The 23833-nt window shown below is 47.8% G+C and overlaps 1 protein-coding gene across 7 annotated transcripts in view; it reads right to left on the bottom strand.

Annotated features, from left to right (window-relative positions):
- CNNM2 (cyclin and CBS domain divalent metal cation transport mediator 2) overlaps window positions 1–23833 on the bottom strand; it is a 1019413-nt gene that overhangs the window by 146324 nt on the left and 849256 nt on the right. For all 7 annotated transcript variants that reach the window (XM_085606606.1, XM_085606603.1, XM_085606596.1 and 4 more), the window contains exon 5: window positions 10238–10331. In XM_085606606.1, the coding sequence (XP_085462732.1) occupies window positions 10238–10331 (94 nt within the window). The remainder of the gene's footprint in view (window positions 1–10237; window positions 10332–23833) is intronic.

The following is a 23833-nucleotide window of genomic DNA, read 5'->3' on the forward strand; positions in this document are numbered from 1 at the left end:
TGGCTGTTGGTTCTGCTGCCTCTTCTCCTTCAACCCCTCCCTCCTCTGCTTTGCCCTAAAAAAGGAAAAGGCAGTTGTCCATAGGGCATCGATTGGAATGAGGGTGGTGGACAACTCCATGGTTGTGGTGGCCATTACGGACCTGATGGAAATTGTGCTGGGGGCCTATCGAAACTACCTCTATATTGATGATTTTGTGTATGAGGTGGTGCATTGGATTTACTTGAATCTGAGTCTCCAGAGGTACTCCATTCATCAGAGTTCAAGTTCCACTCATCTGTGCCCTGCCTCCATGCTGCAATGGGAGCGCCAAGGCTTAAGGTATCTGGGAGTGAAGTTTTTCCACTCCATCATGGACGTGCAGGAAGGAAATGTGGGGGGAGCACTGCAGTCGCTCAAGGACAACATGACATTCTGGGGAAAACTCCCCCTCTCGGTAGCAGGCCAGATTTCCATACTAAAATGGTGGCTCTCCCCAGGTTACTATACTTTTTTACCACACTACCGGTGTGGATACCGGGGTCATGGTTCCGAGAACTGGACACCTGCATCCCTGCATTTGTATGCAGGAACGGGCAGAAGGAGGGTAGCCTTAACCACGCTAAAAAGGACACAGTCAGAGGGGGGTCTCGCCGTGCCTGACATGGAGGCATATTACTTGGCAAGACAATTGCAGCGATTCACACAGTGTGTGGCAGGGAGTCTGACACCAGACAGGGGGACGCCTCCCTTCGCCCTGGACAGGATGAATGTGTTCTGTACCCTGCTGGGGACTGTGAAGGCACAGCAGGTCCAATACAATGAACATAAGGTGATACGCCAATGCTGGGGCAGGTGCCTGCAGAAGAGTAGGACAAGACGCCCATACTCACCGGAAATGCCACTGACACTCCTAGGGGCACTTCCGCATGGAGGACAATGGAGTGGGCTAGAAGATGGGGAACAGGCTGGAGCCACGAGAGGGGGGTAGTTGGATATAAGTTTCAGTGTGTGGGGGGGAGGAAGGGGTTGATTAAGAATATGAATGACAACCAGCATTATGGCGCTAGAGATAACAATAGTGCAAATATAATTGACACGTTGGAGATGTGTAATAAAGGATAAGCAGATAATGCAAAATGAAAACATGTAATGCTGATGCACCGATGATGGAAGCATATGTGAAAGGCAATAAAGTTTGTTTAAAACAATATATATATTGATCCATGAATTTTTCCTTTTTGAAGGCCAGAGGTTCCAGACACAAAGATTCGGCATTTTGTGATGGTCTTGACCCACTAAATAATTTTAACTTGGCAGCCAGGTAGTATAGCACGGAGGAGAAGGGGCTTGTGAGTGTTGCAAGCTGTTTTGTAAATAGCTCTGGCTTCAATGGGACATTAAACAGTGGTGGTGAGATATAGTACTTTCTTTATATCCCAGACACAAAGCATGCTGGCACATGCAGAACTGCTTTTAGTAGAGTGAGATGTATTTGGGAAGACCAGCTAGGAGAAAATTGCAGAAGTATTCATGGCAGCACAAGTGCTTGGACCAGAGGTTTTAGTTCTTGTCCTGGAACAAAGCAAAACGTTTCTCACTTTTTTTCTCACATTTTTGGCCATCGTGTTGACTTGAGATTCTAAGTTGAGTCTTATCAACGAAGACTTATATGGTTTGGCTCTGTTGACAATGGTAAGTTTGCAATTGAGGAGGTTATTTGAATCCATCAATCATTGAACTGGCAGTGGTGAATCGGATGAGGAGATAAGGATGAACTATGTTTTAGATGGATTCAGTTTTAAACGATGGGTGGTGATCCAGGTGGTGTAACGAAACCTGATGAAGCCCACCTCCAAAGTACATGGAGGGGGCCCCCACGCTCCGGAACCAGTAAGGAATTCTCAGGCCAGAGACCTGCCGCCCATGCACAGTACCAGAGGGAACCTCCTGAAGCTCGGGGGTCCCCCTGCACTGCGGTGGTGTTTGTCAGGCCATTGGGTCATCCATTGTTTAACTGTGTTTGGAGTATTGGCAAGATGGGAAACATCATTTGCCCTAGGAGATCTTTACATACAGCTGAGGATCATCAGAATATTGATGATAAAGGATCCTCAAGTTCTTCAATAAGACTTTGAGTGATATGATAGGTAGGCAGGAACACGGATATATCTGCGGCAGCTCCTCCGCTAAGGTGGAGGAGTATCACCACATTGCTCTGCGAGCAGGAGTTGAAGGAAAGCGAAAATGATAATAACCAACGTCATCATTGTAGTTTTCCATTTCCTGGTGTGGGCAGGGCTGCTCTGCTCTGCTCACAGAGCAGGGGCCAGGGGGAGGAGTGGTATGCCCACTCTAAGTGCGCATGAATGTTTGGCCGGGCGTCTTAGGCTGGCCAAACATTCATGCGCACTTTGCATGTCTCCACCCAGACTGCATTACATCCTGGGTGGAGAACATGCCCAGGCTCCCATTCCCAGTCTGAGCACCGAACCCCGGCGCTCAGACCAATCACAGTGCTGCATTGCAGCGTTGTCATTGGTTTAGGGGAGCCTGGGATCTTCCTGCTGGCAGACTCCGGACAGGAAGAAGATAAGAAGAGGACGGAGGAGAGGAAGCAGCCGTCCATAGCCAGGTAAATGTTTTTTTTTCTTATTTATTTCCCTCCCTCACCCGCCCCACCACCCCCGTCCGGTAGGAGCCACGCCTGGGATATATGCCATACAATATAAAGGGACTTTATTCCACACTAGTTGAATATTTTAGCACATACGGTTTAGGTTTTGAGCCAGCGAACATCTTAGACACAAATCACATGCATGGGTCTGCCTCACACAAGCAGTGCAAACAGTACTGTTTAGAGCAGAGGTCCGGGGACCTGTATAGGTCCACAAAGCCTATTCAGGGGGTCCGGGGATGATTAGAAAATTAAATATTAAGATTAATAAAATATTTTGTCTGTGTCTGGGACACCGCAACCCTGACTATGCGGTGGAGGATACCGGAATACCTTACAGCCCCATGCCTTTGTTTTCCATTCAGCCCTCAAGCCCTTCTTCCTCTTCCGTTTTGTATGCCGGGGATGACCCACAGAAACCTCCCTACGGGTCCTTTAAGACGTGGAGGCCAGGCAAATCCGAAGAGACTGGAACCACCCACTGGTGGGAGGAGCTGGTGGACCCAGGAAGTGAAAGCGAAGCGGAGGAAGGAGAGACTGAGAGTCTTACGACGTGGAGGACCGAAGACAGCAAGAGGAGGACCGCGGAAATCGGAGACTCCAACATGGCGGAGACCGAGGACCGGGACGGGAGACCCGAGGAGAAGAACCACCCGGAGGAGTCCGCGAGGGAGCCAGGAGGCCAATGACCCCACAAAGCGTCCGGCCGCGCCCTTATGAGCGGCGAGTTCCGGTAATCTGCAGCGGGATCTGGGCCCCCCCCCCCCGTGCACCGTGAGGAGAGTGAGGTGATTACCGGCAGCACGGCCCCTGGGGGGCCGTAGGAGTGTTCGGCTGCCTGGCTGTTTCTGGGATTGTTAGAGCCACCGGTGTGCTAATGCAGGGAGGGCAGTTGAGGAACAGAGATACTCCGCATTATGGGAACATCACCTGAATTCAAATGTATTACGTGGAATGTACGGGTAATGCATACGATGTTGAAACGCCACAGGGTTCATGCTTATTTGGTGCGTAGAGGGGTACAGATAGCTTTCCACCAGGAAACCCATATGAATCAAGTTGAAGGCCAGGCTTTGCAGCGCCGGTGGAGGGGGCAGCTATTTTACACAACGTATTCTGATTTTGCTAGGGGCGCATTGATTTGGGTGAGGGTTCCCTTCCAGCCGACCCAGCAGATAGTGGATCCTGAAGGGAGGTTCGTGGCTGTTCAAGGCAGGTTAGATGGGAAAGATGTGGTATTGTGCAGTGTGTATGCCCCTAATGTGGAACAGATGGCTTTTTTTTGCTCGACTATCAGGGAGACTGGCTTCATTCCTGACCGGTTCCGTGATCCTGGGGGGTGACTTTAACTCAGTCATAGATACTGAGATGGATAGGTCACATCCACCGCTACCCCAGGCACCCATACATAAGCTCTCGAAATTCCGGAGGGATTGGCAGGCAGAGTGGCGGGCGAAGCATATGGGCGAGTGGGACTATTCTTATTATTCTGCGCTACACGCCTTGCATGTGCGGCTGGATGCGGTGTTGTACTTCCCGGACGTCCACGCGTTGGTCCGCCATAGTGAGTACCTGGCAAGGACAATCTCTGATCATAATCCACTACTTTTGGCGTTGAGGTGGTCTCGGGAACAGCCTGCAATCCCTTCCCTGCGGACGGGTGGGACGATCTCATCAGCCTGCCAAGTGGGACGGGGCACGCAACAGGGATGTCCACTCTCTCCACTGTTATTTGCCCTAGCCATTGAGCCCCTGGCTTCGCATGCCCGATTGGGGACGCATTATCCAGGTTTGTGCCTTCGTGGGGACATGCAGTTTATCTCCCCTTTATGCGGATGACTTGTTGATTTTTCTCGCAGACACGGCTAAGGCTTTGGAGGGCACGCGACACTTGCTACAGATGTTTGGGCGGTACTTGGGACTGGGGGTGAACTGGGCAAAGACCTGCTTGTTCCCAGTGGCGCCGGCAGTGCTGAATCCGCCGCAGGTGGCAGGCATCCGGTAGGAGCCCCACTGCTTAACTTATTTAGGCACCGTTTATCATACCTCCGAGGATTTGTTGGAGGGTAATTTGGGCCGGGCCATGCGCGGACTTAGGGGCAGTTTTGGGTTTTGGAGCACGTTGCCATTATCGGTAGCGGGTTGGGCGGCTCTCCTGAAGATGGTGGCGCTCCCGCGGTTACTGTATTATTTTCAGACGTTGCCGGTCTGGGTGCCGGGCTCCATCTTCCGACAGCTCCGCTCTATGGCTGTAGGATTCATCTGGGGATCGGGCAGACGGCGGGTTGCAATGGCCACAATGATACGCCCGAGACCTGAAAGGGGGCTGGCAGTGCCACACTTCGAATGGTACTATTTAGCAGCGCAATTGCAGTGGCTTACCCAGGCTGTGGCCCGGGAGTTCCGAGGCCCGGATGGACCTGAGGGGCGATGGATCCCACGCTACATCTTGTCCTTTATAGTGCTTCAGCAGAAGATGCGTCTCGAACCGCTCACCGTGGAAGAGAGGAGGTTGCAGCTGTGCTGGAATCGGAGCCAACGTCGGGTCGAATTCACTCGCCCGTATGCTCCGGAGATACCGCTGGGCATGTGCACGGCCTTCCCACATGGTGGGGATTGGACGGCACTGGCTAACTGGGAAGACATGGGAATACAAATGCTAGGAGACCTCTATGAGAATGAAACCCTGTTGACATTTCAGGCTCTTCAGCATAAATACGATCTCCCGCATTCAGCGCTTATTTCGGCAATGCAGCGCTATTGGGGGATGGGTCTGTCGGAACCGCGGGCCTCAATGGTGTGCCAATATGTGGTAATGGCAGCGGGAACTGTCAAGGCTGTTACGTGCCTTTACAGACGCATGATGACGGAGGCTCTGGAGCCATTGAGCGCGTTGCAAGAGAAGTGGGAAGCGGACCTTGGCAGGGAAATCCCAGAAAAAATGTGGGCCCAGTTGGTCAGAAGAGCTTGGAAGAGCACGAGGAATGCTAGAGTTCAGTTGGTACAGTTCTATATCCTGCACAGGGCGTATTTGACACCAGCCAAGCTTAATCAATATTTCGGTTCGGCGTCTGATCAATGTCCGAGATGTAGTTTGCAGGGGGACGACTTCCAGCATATGATGTGGGGATGTACGAGTTTGGGAACATACTGGAAAGAGGTGCTGGAACTACTGTGTGATATAACTGATCGTATAATAGAACTGGACCTGGGCGTTTGTTTGTTGCATTGGTTCCCGCATACAGCAAAAACGAAAGTGACAAGTAAATTTATAGATCTGGGCCTCGTATTAGCCAAGAGGGAAATCACCATGCATTGGAAGTCAGCGAGGGGGCCGGATGTGGGGAGATGGCGAGCGGAACTACTCAAGTGGGCGCGAAGCGAAGGTGCGCTTTGGCTACAGCAGGCCCTACGTACTAATAATGATAAGTTGCAGGAGGTGGCAAGGGCTTGGGAGGCCTTAGTTGTAATATTACAGGCTCCAGAGCCAGGTTCGGAGGAGAGTTCGGACTTGGAGGACTGACAGGAACCAACTGGCACGTCAGCACAAGGAGAATGACCCAGGGTGCGATTAATGGGACAAACGGTGATCGTTAAGGTATATGTAAGCCCTCTACTGTATTACTGTTGTTCATGATTGCTATTGTATAGGATTCTGATGCGCCTTAATTGCTTAACGACCATGCCCTTGAAGCACACCGGTGGAGGGAGAGGAACGTGGATGGGGGACACACTGAGAAGCGACTTGTGATATATTATATTGTCAGTTATTTGCTTGCTACTGTATAGCTTCTCAATGACGTTGGTTGTTTAAAATCAATAAAAAATATATATTTTTAAAAGTGTCCGGCCGCGCGGCTCAGCCAGGTGCGTGCCCTGTTCCGGGGGCGAGATCGGTGGGTAGGAAAAAGGTTGCGGTTGTTGCGAGGGGCTGAATCTGCTACCTCACACGACCTACCTAGGCCCCTTACCCTAGATATTCACTGGTGGTAGTCCTTTCTATACCACCCTGCATGACGGGTGTAGGTTTTCCCTCACTCCCTGCCCTACGAATGTAAGATAAAGCGTACATAGGCCTGATACCTTTCTTCTTTTTTTTCTTTTTACCCTGAGAACACCTGGATCCTACCCCGCGCCAGAGTTCATGGTGGAACCTATCAGCTGCCAAAGAAATCGGCTAATTCCCCTCTGTCCTGACACATCAAAGAACGGAGACATTTCTTTTGTTAAAAGACTATTGCAAGTAAAACGGCTAGTGATTAAACAAAGAACAAAACATTTATCACCGGCCGTGCCTCATTGTTTCTGTTTGCCCCGCGACATTTATATAAATATAACATTCAGAAATGTAAAACGACTTAAAATGTGAAGAAATTCGAAAATGAAGGCTAAAAATTAAGTTAGTATCCTCAGATTGATTTGGGGGAGTGTTGCAAGTGCATCAAATAGTCTATAGTATGGACGATGAGTGGTCTCAATTGAATTTATAAAAGCGCACAATTCCATTAGAATTTACTTTTTTGATATTTCTTTGTGAATTTAATAACATATTTCAGCATTTCTGTATTTGTGAGATGAATGCTTTTTTTGTAATTTTTTTACTTTTTTTTTTGCGATTCAAATAATCGAAATGCTTAAGCCAGGGTCCCTGGCTTCCAGTAATGACTCTGTGGGGTTCCCCAGATATCAATATTGATTTAGTGGGGGTCCCTGAGGTTCAGTAATGATTAAGTGGGGGTCCACAAAAGCCAAAAGGTTAAGAACCACTGGGAACCAACCATTATCACCGCTACACCAAAAGGCATAATTGCTGTTTTTTTCCCTCATTTTTGCTGTTTTATAAAAAATAATTTCAATACAATCTAATATTAGGAAAATGGTCTCTTTTGGTACTGAATCATTTTAACAATGTAATAGAATGCACTAATGTATACATCTTAAATTGTTCTATAAAATACAAAATTAAAACAAAATTCTAGAAAACGAGAATTAAATACTACAATCTAATATTGCTGTGTTAGTAATCAATTAATTAGATGTACTGTGGTGACATTTCCTTCATTCTCTATGCTACAATTTTTTATGTGAAAACGTCGCACTGGGGCAGGCAGATGTTAATTTTCAACTATATTTCAGTTGGAGTTTGCTGTGATGCAGCACTAATATTAAAATGGGTCCCAGAATGAACACGTCTCCGCATAATCTAGCAGTAGGTCGTGTTTTTCGGACCTACTGGCAATGCTCTTACAGCATCAGCAAGGTGCTGTGAAGCATGGCCAAAATCAAAAAAAGAAACGAAAAAATGAGCGATGATGCAGCCGCAACAGCCATTTAATTTTGTAGGCATGTAGGCATGTATATGCGTCATTAAGCATGCGCGTCTACAAAATGATAAGGCCACAATTATATTTTAATTTATTGATATGTAAATAAAAAATGTGAAACAGAAATAGCGTGAAAGCTTTTTTTTATTTGGATGGCAGAGGGGACAACAAGCATTTGCTGCTTGGTCCTACCCAACAATAAATAAATACATAAATAAATATTTCTTCAAAAAATTCGTGGGCGTAGGGGGCAATATAGGAGAGGGTAGGAGAAGTAAGTGGAAGGAGGGGGAGAAGAAAAGCAGCCTTCAAAGGAGAGAAACAGGATGGTGGTTGGAGAAGCACATAAGCAAAAGAAAAAAGAGCGGATTAGGGAGGGGAGAAAGAGTTTTGCAGTGAGAAGCAGATGAAAGCGAGCTTGAAGTATGGGGGAGTCTGCAATATGGAGCGAAGGGTAGAAGCACACAAGGGAGAGAGCTGGAGAACTCATGCACTCTCATGGAGTGCTCAAGAAAAAAGGAAAAAAGTAGTTCACTGAAAGTGAGCAGTGGAAGGGTAGAAGACAGCCAATAAGAGAGATGATAAATAGGCTATACTAAGCAGGAACAAAGAAAGCCAACAAATAAGAAGCAAGCCAATGAGAAGGACAATAAAGCCAACCAACTGTAAACAATAAGCAGGCTGAAAACCAGCGGTGGCTCACCCGGTATGGAGGAGTGTCGCACCCCCCTACCAGCAACCTAATTTTTTGTCTGTCATCCCCAGTCCCCCCACCCCTCCCCCACTTTGCCCGGACACCGGCCACTACTGCTGTAAACTCCTGTAAATCTTGGTATACCTACATGTGATCTTTTGTAACCTGAGAACTTCTGCTAACTTGTAGGTTCGACTTAAATATGGAGTCTCCATCTGTAGTTAGATGAACATGTCTTTGCTGACAGAAGGGAATGCAGATATGGCAGAAAATCAAATGAACAGCAAGACAGTGAAGAGAAGAACTACTGTAAGAGTCCCACCCACTATTTAAACTCTAAAGAAAAACTATTACAGTTTTCATATCATGCACATTACCATCTACTAACACTACAAATTCAGTAGGGTCATCTAAATGGTCTGGCTCGACAGACAAACAATCACCAGACTATTATATGAGCATCACTAGAGAGGGGCTTTGGCTCCACCCACGTTGGGACCCTTGAGTACATGTTTTGATTGGGCAGACGATATGTGCTTTCACAAAAAAAGTGCACGACCTCCGCACAGCTATGCCCATTTTGTTTATTTATCCAGTGGCCTGAGGTTGAGCTTTCATGGGTACACACATGGCATTGTATGCTAATGAACTGTCTTGGATAAATGTAATTTATAGTGTTTTTCTCTGGCAGCAGCACAGATGTGAGGATAGCCGCGATTAACCTACATGGATTTTTACGTCTGACTTGACAGTGGATTGATAAGCCAGACCTCTTAGCATTGCCAATGCTTGTTCTACAGATTGCAGGCAAACACGTTTCAGACAGATTGGGGTACAAAAGGAAAAATGGTTAAACTAGTTCACTGAGAAAGCTAAATGAATGGGTTTCAGGCCTCATACTTAATACAAACAATTTTTCCCAAAGAGAGTTTTCCACAACTCAAAGTTAAATTCTATCGCTGTTGTATGTTAGTTTAACATTTACAACTTGGGCGGGAATATTTGTACCGGGATGTGAACTAAGAGAAGAGCATTGTTGTTTGTATGTATGTTTGTATTTTAAACAGATAATTGTTCAAATTAAATGAAAATTCCTACAAAGTGGAACCCCTACTTGACCTTAAGGCTCTTATGCTTAAAATATGTAAAGTTCTGAAACAGCACCTCTTTAGCCACATAAAGCCATTGTTCTGTGTTGTAATTAGTCAAAGAGAAAATCAGCACCAGCAGAAGAAACTGGCAACCTATAATACACATTCCTATTTGCTTGTGTTTTAAAAAATGACCTACAAAAAAGCTCGTCTCTACACACTGATATAAATGTCACTATCACTTCCATTTTAGAGATATTCAAGATGCCAGAAGGAAGGTAGCAAATCTCACTATATCACAATGCCTGGGCACTGTAATTTTCTGATAGAGCCTATGATGAGCAAGTGTAGAAAAGAAGCATGTAGCATACATTGGCCATTCTTGCTAATAAAGGACGTACTGAGCATCAACCTGCTCACGTTGCAACAACCCACAGGCACGAGTACAGACTCAGTAATTAAAAACAAGTACCTGGCAATGCTGTCAGTGCAGTCACCCCATAATATGAAAAAGCACCCGCTTCAAACTTCATTCCTTCCTTCCCAGCCTCCACTTCCACTTTCCCCTGCAGAAGAAAACAAAAAAGCAGTCACAGCTATCTTAGCTGCCCAAGACAAAGCAGACATTGAAACAATGAAGGTGCCACGCACATGTAAAACAAGGCGTTTAAACAGAACATATTAACTCATACTGCTATTATGTTAATTACAGTGAATTACATGTGCTGGGTTAGGTGTTATTTAAAAGAAGAAAAAGCTGCACAGTGGGAACCTCTGAATATGGCCCATGAATATGAAACAGATGACTGAATTATCCTATGTCGAAAGATATCTGGTTTGCTTATGTTCGGCGTTGCATATTTACTTAAATATATGTAAATATTAAAGGAATAATTTAGCTGATTAACTGTGCATTTTAAAGAAAGCACAAGTACTACACAATAATATGGTCGGAAGAAGGATTTAAACCCTCACCTATTGTCACTGTTATATATAGACACAGAGGGGTAAATGTCCAATTTGTAGGTCTCATTTAATTATTTGGATTTATATAGTGCTTACAACCCCAGACGAGGTGTTGAAGTGCTTTAAGGTGAGTAGCACCCTACACTGAATCCCAAGGTTAGTGGTTAATCTAGTTGTTATTGTAGGTTATTACGATTAGTCGTGTTCTCAATAAAAAACTGCATGCATTTGTACCAATTATTTTATGATGTATTAATACCAGACAGCTGTTATCATTAGTGGGGGCTATGTGGTTTCAGGTGAATGGCAGAGTTTAGGTAATGCTGAATTAAAGGGATATAGTTTTAAAGAGGATAGGTTGTGCTCTATGAAATGAGTCTGTTGTAGAGTTACAACAAGGATTGGGGCAGGCAGGCATAAGAGTGAGTGGAGGCTATTCTCAGAAATAAAAAGTATGCAGAGGCTTGAAGATAAGAAGGAGGTCAGGGAAGAAAGAAATGTGAAGAATCAAGTGTAAGTAGGTCAAGTTCAACTTTTCATGTAGGATTTTAGTGTGAGAAGGCTTTCTGAATTAGCAAGCAATCTGAGAAGGTAAGCTGTAGAAAGAAACATTATACATGGTGCTCCATATCCGGATTCCAAGTATACATATCGTTTAAACATTAAAAGCCCTAGCCTGTTTTGTACTAAGCCTAGGATATAGAGCGCTACATCAGGGTACAAAGCTCTTAGAACATTCAGCTCATTGAGGATGAATGTCCAATTCAAAAACTAAGACCTCCAGGAGGCAGAGGGGGTTGAAAGACACCCAAGGCTCCGATCCTTTGTTTCACAGTTCTCTTCTCACTGTCAATATTCAACAATTAAAGTCACGTTCAGGGCAATGGCTGTTATCTGTTAACATATACAGTAATCACGAACGTGCTTAGATCAAATTATGCGCCTGACATAAACCAATGGGTGAGCAGTAGGCAACTATTTGTACCACAGGAGAATCTATACCTACCTAGCCACGATGACCCACAGAAATAAAATGACGATAAACAAAACGTATGCCGGGAGAAATGGGGGTGGGGCTCCTAGGCAAGTTTTTACTAATCATAAAATGATGCCTAATTTAGACATGGTTCAATTAGAATGATTTGGCCGCAGTCATCTCGAATTAACATCTATGCATATTTGCAGAGTAATAGTCCACGCTTATTTTAGGTGAGCAAGACTTTCTCTCTCTCTCTCTGTATGCTTACGTGTTTCTACTATTTCAGGAAAATCATCGAAAAGAAGCCTCACCTGTGGTAAATGTCGAGGAAACAATGTACATGATGATTCCTTTATTTTGTAACTTTCCAAGTTTTCCTGTCGAACCATTGTATCGCTGCTTTGCATTAAATGCGAATTTGTTTCCTTAATCAGTTATGAATACCCTTAAATATGAAATGCATTAGGAAGTAGGTGTCTCTAGAAGTATATTCTTTACCAGAATATTGATTACTTTGACTGTGCTTACAACACTGCTAGGATAACCCTGTTATGTCATAACATATCATGAAATGCTTGTGGCTTCTGTACCGTGAAACCTAACAAAAGCTGCTTTATTTTGGTACTGTAGAGTCTTGGGTGACTGGGCCTAGTGGACACAGATCGCACACGGGCACACACGTGTATCTTTAGTAGTCAGCCACAAAACTGCCACGCCCAGCGCTCTGGGCATTTTATTATCTTACACCACGTGGTCTCGACCTCCGTCGATCCCACTGCATTATTCCCTGATCGAGGGGGTGGCTTATCTAAGTTGCCTCCCCTGATATCGAGAGAGACGTGGACTGTTCCACCGTCTCTCGCGATATTACATTCCTCCTATGCCAGGAGATAACAACAAAATGAAACACAAACTTAAACCTAAATATACACGGTCAGTCCTGGCCTTTGGCTGCTGGCCACAATACAACAAATTGAAACAGTCTTACTTGGGGGCTTGTGGCGCCTGCTCACCCTGGCTGCGACCCGATCCCCGATCGCCGACTAGCCACTGGTCACATAGTCTTTATACTTCTGGGATGGCTTGGGGCAGGGTCGGAGGTGATACCTCCCTTGGCTGTTCCGCATCTGCGAGTCCGGAGACTGGTCCACCGAACCAAAGGTGGGTGTAGGGCCTTGGTCACCACCGGATTCTTGATCCGGTGGCGGCGGAGACTTTGGATTGATGGGGCAGTCCAGGGAGCCTGAGTTTCCTCGTCCTGTCAGCCTGCTGCTAGGATCTGTGGGCCTACTCCGGGGCATCTCATCCTGTTCGGGAAGTTTGGGACCGTCGCTTCCCTCCATGGGTGGGACTCTCTTGAAGAACGGCACGTTGCGGGTGACTGTCTCGGAGCCTCGCTTGGCAGTAACCATGGTGTCTTTTATAGTGGTGACAATCCAGGGGTGCAGCTCGAAAGGTGTACGGAACTTCCCTCCTGGGTGTCGATCTTGCACGAGCACTCGGTCACCAACGGCGATAGGGCTTTCTTTGGCATGTCTTTTCTGGGAGGCTGTTTCGTTGGTTCTTTGGCGCCTGAGGTCGGATAGATTCAGGGGACTAGCTGCTTCCGCCCAAGTGGAGTGATGGGGGATGGTGTCGGTAATCGCTCGGCCAAAGCACAGTCGGCTCGGAGATATGCCAGTGGTGCAATGGGGGGTGAGCCGGTATTCTCGGAGAAATTGGTACACAGCTCGCTCTAAGTTGAGTCCTTCTGCCAGCGCAATCTGGATAGTCTTATTCAGAGTTCGCATCAACCTCTCAACTTCACCATTGGCCTGGGGCCACCGTGGCGTTATCTTCCGGTGCTTTATCTGGTGGGAGGCCAGGTACTCGGCTACTTCGGCGCTGGTGAATGGTGGCCCGTCGTCAGTCCGGAGCTCACCAAAGAGCCCATGAGTGGCTATTACTTTCTCTAGCTTGGGAATGACTTCGGTTGCCGACGTTGACGAGACCAGCTCTACTTCCGGGTACCTGGAATAGTCATCCACAATCACTAACATGTATCTTCCTCCTGGGAGGCTGCCGAAATCCGCACTGACTCTGTCCCATGGGCCATGAGGGCCCGCTTCGGTGATTATGGGTGCTGGTCTACTTGGCAGGCTCATGGCGAGGCACACAGGGCAGTGTTGTATCACAGACTCCACTTGGTGGTCCAGGCCGGGAAACCAGACCTTACTCCGAAGCCGGTTATTGGACTTGACGATTCCTTGATGCGCTCCATGGGCAAGGAGAGCGGCTTGTCTGGTAAGGCTTTCCGGTAAGACCAGGCGCGGGCCACGCAGAAGACAACCATCTGCTGACGCTGACAGCTCTTGGCGGACGTGGTGTAGTGACTTCAGCGTGGCTTGGGCTGCCGCAGTTCGCAGAGGTGACGGATTCTGTAGGGGCAGCCAGTCTTCGGAATAAACTGCTTGTATTGCCATTTGGAAGCAATCGTCATCTCGAGTGGCAGCGATGACCTCTTGCAGCGATATCGGGAGGGGTCGGGACCGCTCGACTATCATCCGCACATAATCCTCCGTAGCGGCCGCCTCCGCCGCTTCGCGAGGGGTAGCTGGCCAGGCATGCTGTGACAAGAAGTCGGTCGGGTTCCGGGTGCCTGGTCTATACTCCACTTGCAGCTGGAGTACCCACTTCTCGATCCGTGGGGGAGGGCGAGACGACGTGCCTTGGAAGAGTGGAATTAGTGGTTTGTGGTCAGTTATAACAGTGAATGGGTGGCCGTACAGATAGATGTAGAAATGTCGGCATCCCCAGAGGATGGCTATGGCCTCACGCTCGACTTGCGAGTAACGCTGTTCGGTAGGCGTAAGTGTTATGCTTGCATAGGCGGCGGGTGCCCACTCTCCACAGCTCTGACGCTGTGCTAGGACGGCACCGAGACCAGTGGGGCTGGCGTCTACCACTAGTTGGGAGTCGTGGCGCGGATCGAAGTACACAAGGGTAGTATCCGCCGACAGGGCAGCCTTCGTCTGCTGGAACGCCTGCTCTTGTGCTGGGCCCCAGGCCCAGTGGGCAGTGGTTTTCGTGAGCTCCCGCAGTAGGCCTGTCAGATCCGACAGGTTTTTGATGAATCGGCCGCAATATGTAACCATTCCCAAGAAACTGCGGACTCCAGTTACCGACGTAGGGGCTGGCGCCTCCTGGACATCTTTCACTTTGGAGGGATCGGGCCCGAGGCCTCTGTCCGAGAAACGATACCCAAAGAAACTGATGTCCCGGCGCAGGAATTTGCATTTCTCTCTGTGGAGAGTCAAACCGCAGTCTTTGAGGCGTGTGAAGACTACGTTAAGACGGAGGAGGTGTTCTCCTAGAGAGGGGGTATGAACTAAAATGTCATCGCTCACATTGAGCACGCCTTCTAACCCCTGCAAGACGGTCTTGATGATATTTTGGAACACCTCTGCTGCGCTGGAGATTCCAAAGTGGAGGCGCTTGTACCGCCAGAGACCTGCGTGTGTGGAGAACGTCGTGATCAGGCGGGAATCCGTGTGTAGAGGGATTTGATGGTACCCTGATCGGAGGTCCATTTTTGAAAACCACTTTGACCCTGCAAGCTCGCCTATAATGTCATCAACTGTGGGTGTCAGGTGGCGCTCTCGTTTGATAGCGAGGTTCGGGATCCGCATGTCGATGCATATGCGGACAGCGTCTGGCTGCTTCGGCTTCTTCGTTACGACGATGGGAGACACCCACGGGGTGGGACCTGTTACTCGTTCAATGATGCCGGCCGCTTCCAGCGCACGGAGCTCAGTCTCCACTTTTGGGCGGAGGTGGAAGGCAATCCTCCTGTGCCTGAGGGCCACGGGGGCTACCGACTTGTCGATGTGTAGCCGGACGGCCGGGCCCTTAAGGAAACCAATCCCATCAAAGAGAGGTGCGAACTCCACCATTAAACGGTCCAGATCGTGTGCTCGTGCTGCAAATGCAAAGTGGATGAGGCGTAGTTCCTGTGCGGTGCGACAGCCGAGTAGGAACCCGGATCCTTCACGGGAGACATAGATTTTGGCCGACTGGCAGACATCGTTGTGCGAGATTTCCGCTTGAAACACCCCGCACATTTGGAGTGGGGTGTGAGTACCAAAGGCGAACACCTGAACATTGGTGCTGCGGAGTGCTGGTGGATTGGGTAGCCACCTGTAAGCACCGACCGCCATGAGGTTGATTGTTGCTCCTGTGTCGATAAGCGTCGCCACCGGATGGCCTTGCACATTGACGGTGCACATGGGAGCCGCTTGCGGGGATGCGGACAGGGCGTGTACCATGTGCACCACGTGCACCGTCGCGGATTCGTCTTCATCCATGTCGCCACTTGAGGAGTCACCTGGGACAGGGCTCAAGGGCCCTCACTTGACGAGTCGGGCCTTGTGACTGCCGTGACAATCTTGAGTGACAGACTTTCGAGAAGTGATGAACTTTCCCGCATGCGCTGCACGTTTTCCCTTGGGCTGGGCATGCGCCGTCGTGAGGGAGCGGGCCGCCACACCACCCGCAGAGGCAGACCTTGGGGGTCTGTCCAGATCCTTGGGCTGAGGGCTTTTTGGGCCTTTGCCGCGGGCCTTGCGAGGTAGGGCGAATAGCGCAGACCGGCTCTTCTTTGATAGCTGTCGTGGCTTTGAGCTCCATATGGGCCGCCCTGGCCTTGGACAATTCTTTGGATCGCCCTAAGGTCAATGTGTCTTTCATTGCCATGTTGTGTTCCTCGAGGACACGCTCGCGGAGTTTTGAGGAAGCGCACCCTTGAATGAATTGTGCTCGCACCTCATCATCTTCATCGGGTAGGGTGCACGTGCTTGCTAGTTCTTTGAGGCGAGCGTAGAACTCATCGACAGATTCCTCGGGGAGTTGTTTCGTCTGGCGGAGGAGGAACCGTTCGTAGTCCGGGTTGGCATATGGCTCGAAATGCGCGGTGATGGCGTCGCGCAGCGTGGCATAGGTCTTTGGGGGCCCAGCCTCATGGACAGTTTTTGCGATTTTGTGGATGTGGGCACCGCCTAGGTGGAGAAGCATAGACCGTTGCCGTGGGTCTGCGATTTCAGCTGCTTCGAAAAATGTCTCCAGCCGCTCTACCCACTCCTTCCACCATGCAGCTTGGGAAGTAGGCGGACCGGTCACAGCGAAGGGTTCCAGGGGCGGGACGTTGGTCATGATGGCACTGCGTCAGGCGATCACTGGGGCGCCTGACGGCTATTCCACTGCGTGGACGGGGTGCCTGAGCGCTGACGTTGTGTGCTGCGTGGTGGCACATCGACTGGTAGCAGAAGCGCAGGAGGTGGCTGCTGGGGGGAGGCCGGATGGGGTGTGCGCACAACCGTCACAGGGGGGACCCTTCCACAGCCGGGGGTCACACAATTATTGCTCAGTGCAGGGAGTGACACTTTGATGTGATGTGGCCGGGGACCGTGTATGCAGTCGCTTGCTCCTTTCTATATTTTTTTTTTTGAGGGGCAGGTTCCCCTGGTTCAGCAGTTATTTGCCCCTTTTACACACTGTCCTGCACTCATGCGAACTCTCACTTCAGGCTGGTGGGTTGAGGCCTGTAGGTTGATGGCACTGGCCCTGCAGCGGCAGCGCGCAGCTCTGGGGGCTGGATCACGCACCGTTCCCACTTACAGGCAGACAGCTGCAGGTGCGGTTGCTTCTAGCGGCCAGAGGGGGCAGCAGAGAGTCCGCGAGCGCTTACCGCATAGATGCGCTCCCAGCGGTGAATTGGCCCACTCGCTCCAGCGCTCCTGTGCTCAGCGTGCTTCCGGCGAGCACCGATGCCTGGCAGACCGTCAGCGAGGCCGCCGACGCCAGCAGGGACACAAAAGATGCCCGCGCCAAGCGAGGCACAACAGCGGGGAAGGCAGCGCAGCTGCAGGCAAGTGCACAATGACGGCGGGCACCAGCACGGCGGGTCGCAGGTAGGACAGCGGCATGCTGACACCACCTCGTCACCAGTGTAGAGTCTTGGGTGACTGGGCCTAGTGGACACAGATCGCACACGGGCATACACGTGTATCTTTAGTGGTCAGCCACAAAACTGCCACGCCCAGCGCTCTGGGCATATTATTATCTTACACCACGTGGTCTCGACCTCCGTCGAGCCAACTGCATTATTCCCTGATCGAGGGGGTGGCTTATCTAAGTTGCCTCCCCTGATATCATGAGAGACGTGGACTCTTCCACCGTCTCTCACGATATTACAGGTACAGTGCCCACTCATTCTGGATTTCCTTAGAAGGCAGACTCTGCACTAGTCTGTTTGTTGATTTATATGTATTCTTTACTTGGGCTTTCATCAGAGCAGTCAGACGTTCTATTAGTCCTCGGACAGAATAATACTGTCACTAGTTTGATTGTGCTAACTCCTAATTAACAAACTAATTACATATTTTGCTTACTGTCATGATCATATTTATGAATAAACTTATGACGTATTAACCTGGAATCCTGTCTGGCGCAGGTTTATTAGCCTAGGTCTAAGTTTAATGAAGTCCGAATCTAGCTCATCGAACCTCCAAATTAGTTAATTAGAGTGTCAACTGGGCGAGGCCCAGAAGTTCTCTCTCCCTAGAGAATACAGCACAATGAGATCACTTAGGGGCCCCCATGTTCCAGGGTGCACCCAGAGTTTTCTCATGCAGCACTAGACTTGCAGTTTGATGTTCTCTGTGGATTATTGGGCACTCAAGTGCAACTCTAAATAGAAAAATAAATGGGAACGTCAGGGATATATGAAAAGTAATGAAGGTGGGGAGCTGCACGGTCAGTAGGGAACATTCATCCTTCAATTGGCAAAATATTTGTCAATAATTTATTTTGTCCCCTGAGATTTGCAACATCTATTAGCACTTAATGCAACCTTAGCGTCTTCCCATGACATGTTTTCACCAAAAAGGACAAGGCACTAAGGAGCTGTCACGCCATTATCCTTTGCTGACATGCAGTCACCAGGCTTATTAATATCCACATTCCTAGAGCTGACTAGTTTATTCAAAAATCTCCTGAGAGGCACAAATCAAAACAAATTGAGATAGATGTTGCTTTTACATCTCGTTTATTCATACAGGCTGCTAGTGTCAAATTCTGCCTCTACAGTAATCGGATGTAATGTGACTATTGAGGAACTCTTCCTGACTGGCAGCAGCCTAGGGGGATCTGTCACTTCAGCCACAAACTGCACAGTACCTTCCCACTAGATAAAGTCTGCTAACTTCAGCTCCCAGAGTCTGGCTCTGCATCAAGCCTCGCCGCTGCCATCAGTTAGCAACACCTGTGTATTGTCTGTTCACAGCAGGCAGCAAAGCACAGGAAAGAGGCACAACCACGTGGGAAACCAAAAGCAAAAGCAACTGGCAAGGACATTAGGGGACTGTTCAGTTATACATTCTCACTGGACTAGCCATATTCACTTAATCAACTTCACCTGTATGATTTCATACTTGTTTTTAAATAATGAAAACAAAAGGCTGCAATGTCTGTTGTCTCATAGCTTTTATTGCCATTGCTTAAAAAATATTTGCTCTATCTTCGTGGAAAATGTTGCGTTGCTTGACCGCGCAGCAATGTTCAAGATGATTGCCCTGCTAAAAGTTTTATATAAATCTCCAAAACAATTACTAACCAATCCCAGACAAATATTTTATCATGATTAATGGGAAGATCCGTAAATTGCTGAGGGACGGAGACCTCGCTAGGATTTCGCTACCGTCCCTACTGAGAAACCAATAGGAAGGTGGGATTTCCCTCTCTGACGTCCGAGCCTATTACTAGGTTGCTCATTTAGCAGTTACAAATGACTGGGGGCATGTGCCAGTTAATCACCCTACTTATTTGCTAAAATGCACCCAGTTTCAATCCCAATCATATTTGCATTATCTATATGGGGTTAGTGGAGCCAGAAAACCTCTACCGGCGACCCAGGAAACTATTGACGTCTGAAATAGGGTCCAGAGACACTTGGGATAGGCGACACGACACACCCAAAACACTCTGCTGTAGTTAGGCAAGAGGTTTAAATTTAAAGGAAATTGGAAAATTGAAAGGCTTCGGATCCTGGGATCTTATCGGAATTTTCAAGTTGGGTGATCTGCTAGAAGGGGGGAAGCCAATTCCTTTAACCTCCCTCCAATGGGATTATCACCTCACCTCCACACAATCCTACAAATACATACAATCAAAACACGCATGGTTGGCAAAATGAATAGATACGACGGATATTCCTGAATACGCCCCCTTGGAAGAGAGGTTACTCATGGGTGAACTATAGGAAAAGTTGGTCCCTTTAGACTGATAAGACAATCAAAAATGATGCGTCTACAGAAACTCAGGAAGAAATGGGAAAGGGACCTGGGAGAAATTGATGATGAGGACTGGAGGAAGCTAAGATGCATCCAAGAACAATAACGATCAAATCGCGGTTGCGGTTAATACAATACAAAATACTCCATAGAGTCTCCTACGAAAGGACTCGTCCTCATAAATTCGGACGGGCAGAATCATCAACTTGTCTGAGATGTGGGGAACAGACTGGCACATTCTTTCACACAAGCTGCGAATGCGCCGCTATTACTGCTTTCTGGACTGCCTTAATAGAAGAGCTGGCACAAATCCTCTCAGTGTCCCACCGAATGGAACCCCAAATATATCCTACTTGGCATTCCCACTAAAGTAGATCCCCCAAGACCCAAGTCCTTTTCTGTAATTTAAGCTTAGTAGTGGCGAAGAGAGACTTGGACAAGAGATGGTGGCACTAGAACAGCCTATGCTGGAGGAGCGGAACATGGGAATGGATATTTATATGGCTGAATAAAGAGTCACCTATCAGTCGTGAGGCTGCCCAAAAACGTTTGATATGATCTGGGGCCCCTGTTGAAAATATTATGGATTAGATGTAATGGAGGATGTTGATAGGCCTACACGAGAATGATTGTTGCCTTGTCCAATATTAAATTAGTACATGATCCTGTAATAAGCTCATGTGGACATGATTATTGTCAAATCAATATATCTCTATATATGACTATACATAACTTGCTGCCAGTCCAAGTGCCCGGGATGTACATTGGTTCAGCCGTATTTACTAATGTGTCTTTAACTTATTGCCGACTCACTGCGACACCTTGTTTCTTGTTTTTTGGCAAATGGAATAAAAAAGAATTTGAAGGCACAGAACCTCATCCTGTGATCATAACAGTAGTGCGCTGTGCAAAAGCTGACTATATCGCAGTCCAAGTGCACGAGGCAAATTTAAATACAGCTGCACCATAAGAGCTCCCCTCTGTGGATGCCTCCGTTTTGAAATACCACTGCCTCCTCCAGGTGAAGATATAGCTCCTTTGTGAGACCTAGGGGGGATGCTTTAATATATAGAGCCCTGTTCATTATGTAGGTAAGGACAGACTTACATTGTGAGACATCTGCAGATATCTTGGTCCGGTTATACTAGTGTGCAATAGAAATCAAAATAAGAGATGTACTGTGAGATGTCTGTCAATATGTCTAGCGCAGGGTAGCTTGGTGCAGTGCAGATTAAGATAGGTGCACTTTGAGAGCTCTTCCAATTAATTTAAGACCTAATATCTACTTTTCAATTACAACAATACAATACCAAACTTGAAAAAGGAAAAGCAAGGCACCACCTTTCACATCCTCTCCCCATCAACTAGCTCCTCACTATTAATTATCCAATGAACCACATCACCCTTTTCACTTCTGCAAAGCAGATGGAGCAATGCCCCTGCCTCTTCAATGAACACAGGGACAGTGTGTGTCATAGGTTTGCTTTCACTAGAGAACCTCTTTTGGAATAACCAGGCTTGGAGGATCAGCAGTTTCTACGGAGTCAAGGAGTATTTCTACGTTCAGTTGCAGAGCACTGAATGCAAGAGTGCTGGTACTTGTCTTAAGAACTGTGAAGTTTTAAACAGGACTGCTTCCATGCCGCTGAAAGAACAGCAGTGCTTCGTATAAGACAGTATTAGCATTTACATGGAGAATTAAGGGACAGCAAAGGAACTTTATCAGTAGTACTTCGTTGCACAATTTGAAATACATCTAATAAGACCACCATCAGTTCTGCTCTGTAATATTTCAAAGGAACAGGTCCCTCATTTCCGTGCAGGACTAAACTGTACTGCTTGGGACAGAAGCACTACTCTTCAGGACTAATAATAAACACGTTACATACCTTTGAAAACTTTCTTTCTGGGCGATTCTATTTCTCGTCACAGATTCCTCACCTTTAGAATATTCCCCAGGCTCCAAACTGGATCCAAACATTTTTCTAGCACTGTGCTTCGCTAGGCGGTACCCTGCTTCTCCACATAGGCCTCATTCCACCCCCAAAGTGATGGAGTAGAGAACCATATAAGGGACCCACTGGACATCGATGTCCATTTCTTGCTTGACTCTTTCTATGTCTTTGGACGCGGAACACGAACAACTAGAGGTACCAGTGTGGATATCTCTAATTTGGGACATTTTGAGAAGGTAAAAAGGAGGCCACTCCACAGAAGGAGGGCATTGAGGAATCTGCAGTTACTTAGAGTATCCACAAGAAAAAGAGCTACAGAAAGTAATTTGTTCTTCTGATGGATACTCCTAACAGCAGATTCTTCAACTTTAGAACAGATACCAAAAGCAAAACCTCATAAAGGTGGAGAGCCTGTGGAGAGAACGGAGACAAAAAAGTCCAGCACGACGAACGTGCAAAATCCTTGTTGTCAGACCTGGCTATCCAGGTATTAGTGCTTTGTGAACATGTGCACCCATTCCCAAGTTGCGGCCTGCCAACGCAGAGGTGGCACACGTGGCCCTGCTAAAATGAGCACCCAGTCCTTCAGAGACTGCTTCCTGGCCAACACTTAGCAGGTCTTAATGCAGATGACTAGCCACCTTGACAAAGTTCTTTTCTGCACCACCTTATCGTTCTTTGCTTCAGAGCATCCAACAAAAAGCTGATTATCCACCCAATGGACCTTGGTGTGAGTGATGTAAAAACCTAATGCTGTTTTGGGGTTCAATTGAAGGAATCTCTCCTCCTCTTTCGAGGAGTTGATGCAGAACAAAGAATGTTGGGAGGGTGAGGGATTGCCTGATGTGAAAACGAGTCACAACGTTTGGTAAAAAAGGCCACCCTCAAAACCAGTTTGTTTGTGAAAAAATGGTGTAAGGCGGCTGTTACGAGAGAGCCTTGAGCTCACTCAAGAAATGAGCTGAGGTGATACTAAAGAGGAAGACAGTTTTGAGAGTCAAAAGACATATTGAGCAGCTGTGCATTGGCTCGAAAGGGATTCACAAGAAAAATCAGGACCAAATCAAGATCCTACCGTGGCATCACAAAAGGTCTGGAAGAGAACATGTGTCAACCTTTTAATAACCTGCATCCCAACAGATGATTTAAACAACAACACAACAGTTTGACATGTAAGGGGTCTGTGTTGTGGACTCCACGCCAGGCCACAAATTTGCCCCAGTGCCTACCGTAAATGGACTTTTCAGGAGGATGACATCAACAACCTCAGGTGGCATTTTGAACACAGTCAACTACAGCCATTCTATCTCCACTCATGGAGTTGTAGATTACGCAGGTTTGGAAGGAGAACCCTTCCCTGATGGTGCAACAGATTTCCACAAAGTTTTATCCTGATCAAAGGACAAATGCTCATGCCCTGAAGCTCTGGTAGCACATGCTACTGGCCCAATCTGGAGCCACTAGGGTCGTTTGGGCCTGATCATTCCTGATTTTTTTCAGAACTCAGGATAGGCAGAGATGGAAAGGCGTAGAGTAGTCACATTCTCCACACTAGCCAGAATGTGTCTCCTAAAGACAGCAGTATTGGGAACTCCATCGCGCCTACGTTTTAACATTGCATGTTCTTTACGGTGGCGAAACGATCCAGCCAGGGTGTTCCTCACTATCCAAAGATGCTCGGTGCCATGTTGGGGTACGACCACCATTTGTGATCTGCCAGACACTGCCAAATGAGCTTGTCTGATCTGGCATTGATAGATGCCACCAGGTGGTTCACAATCCAGGAGATGCCCTGACGCTCTAGCCAACTCCAGAGGTGTAGCATCTCTTGGCACAGGACCTCT

The sequence above is a fragment of the Triturus cristatus genome, chromosome 1_2 (assembly GCF_964204655.1).
Source record: "Triturus cristatus chromosome 1_2, aTriCri1.1, whole genome shotgun sequence".
NCBI lineage: Eukaryota > Metazoa > Chordata > Amphibia > Caudata > Salamandridae > Triturus > Triturus cristatus.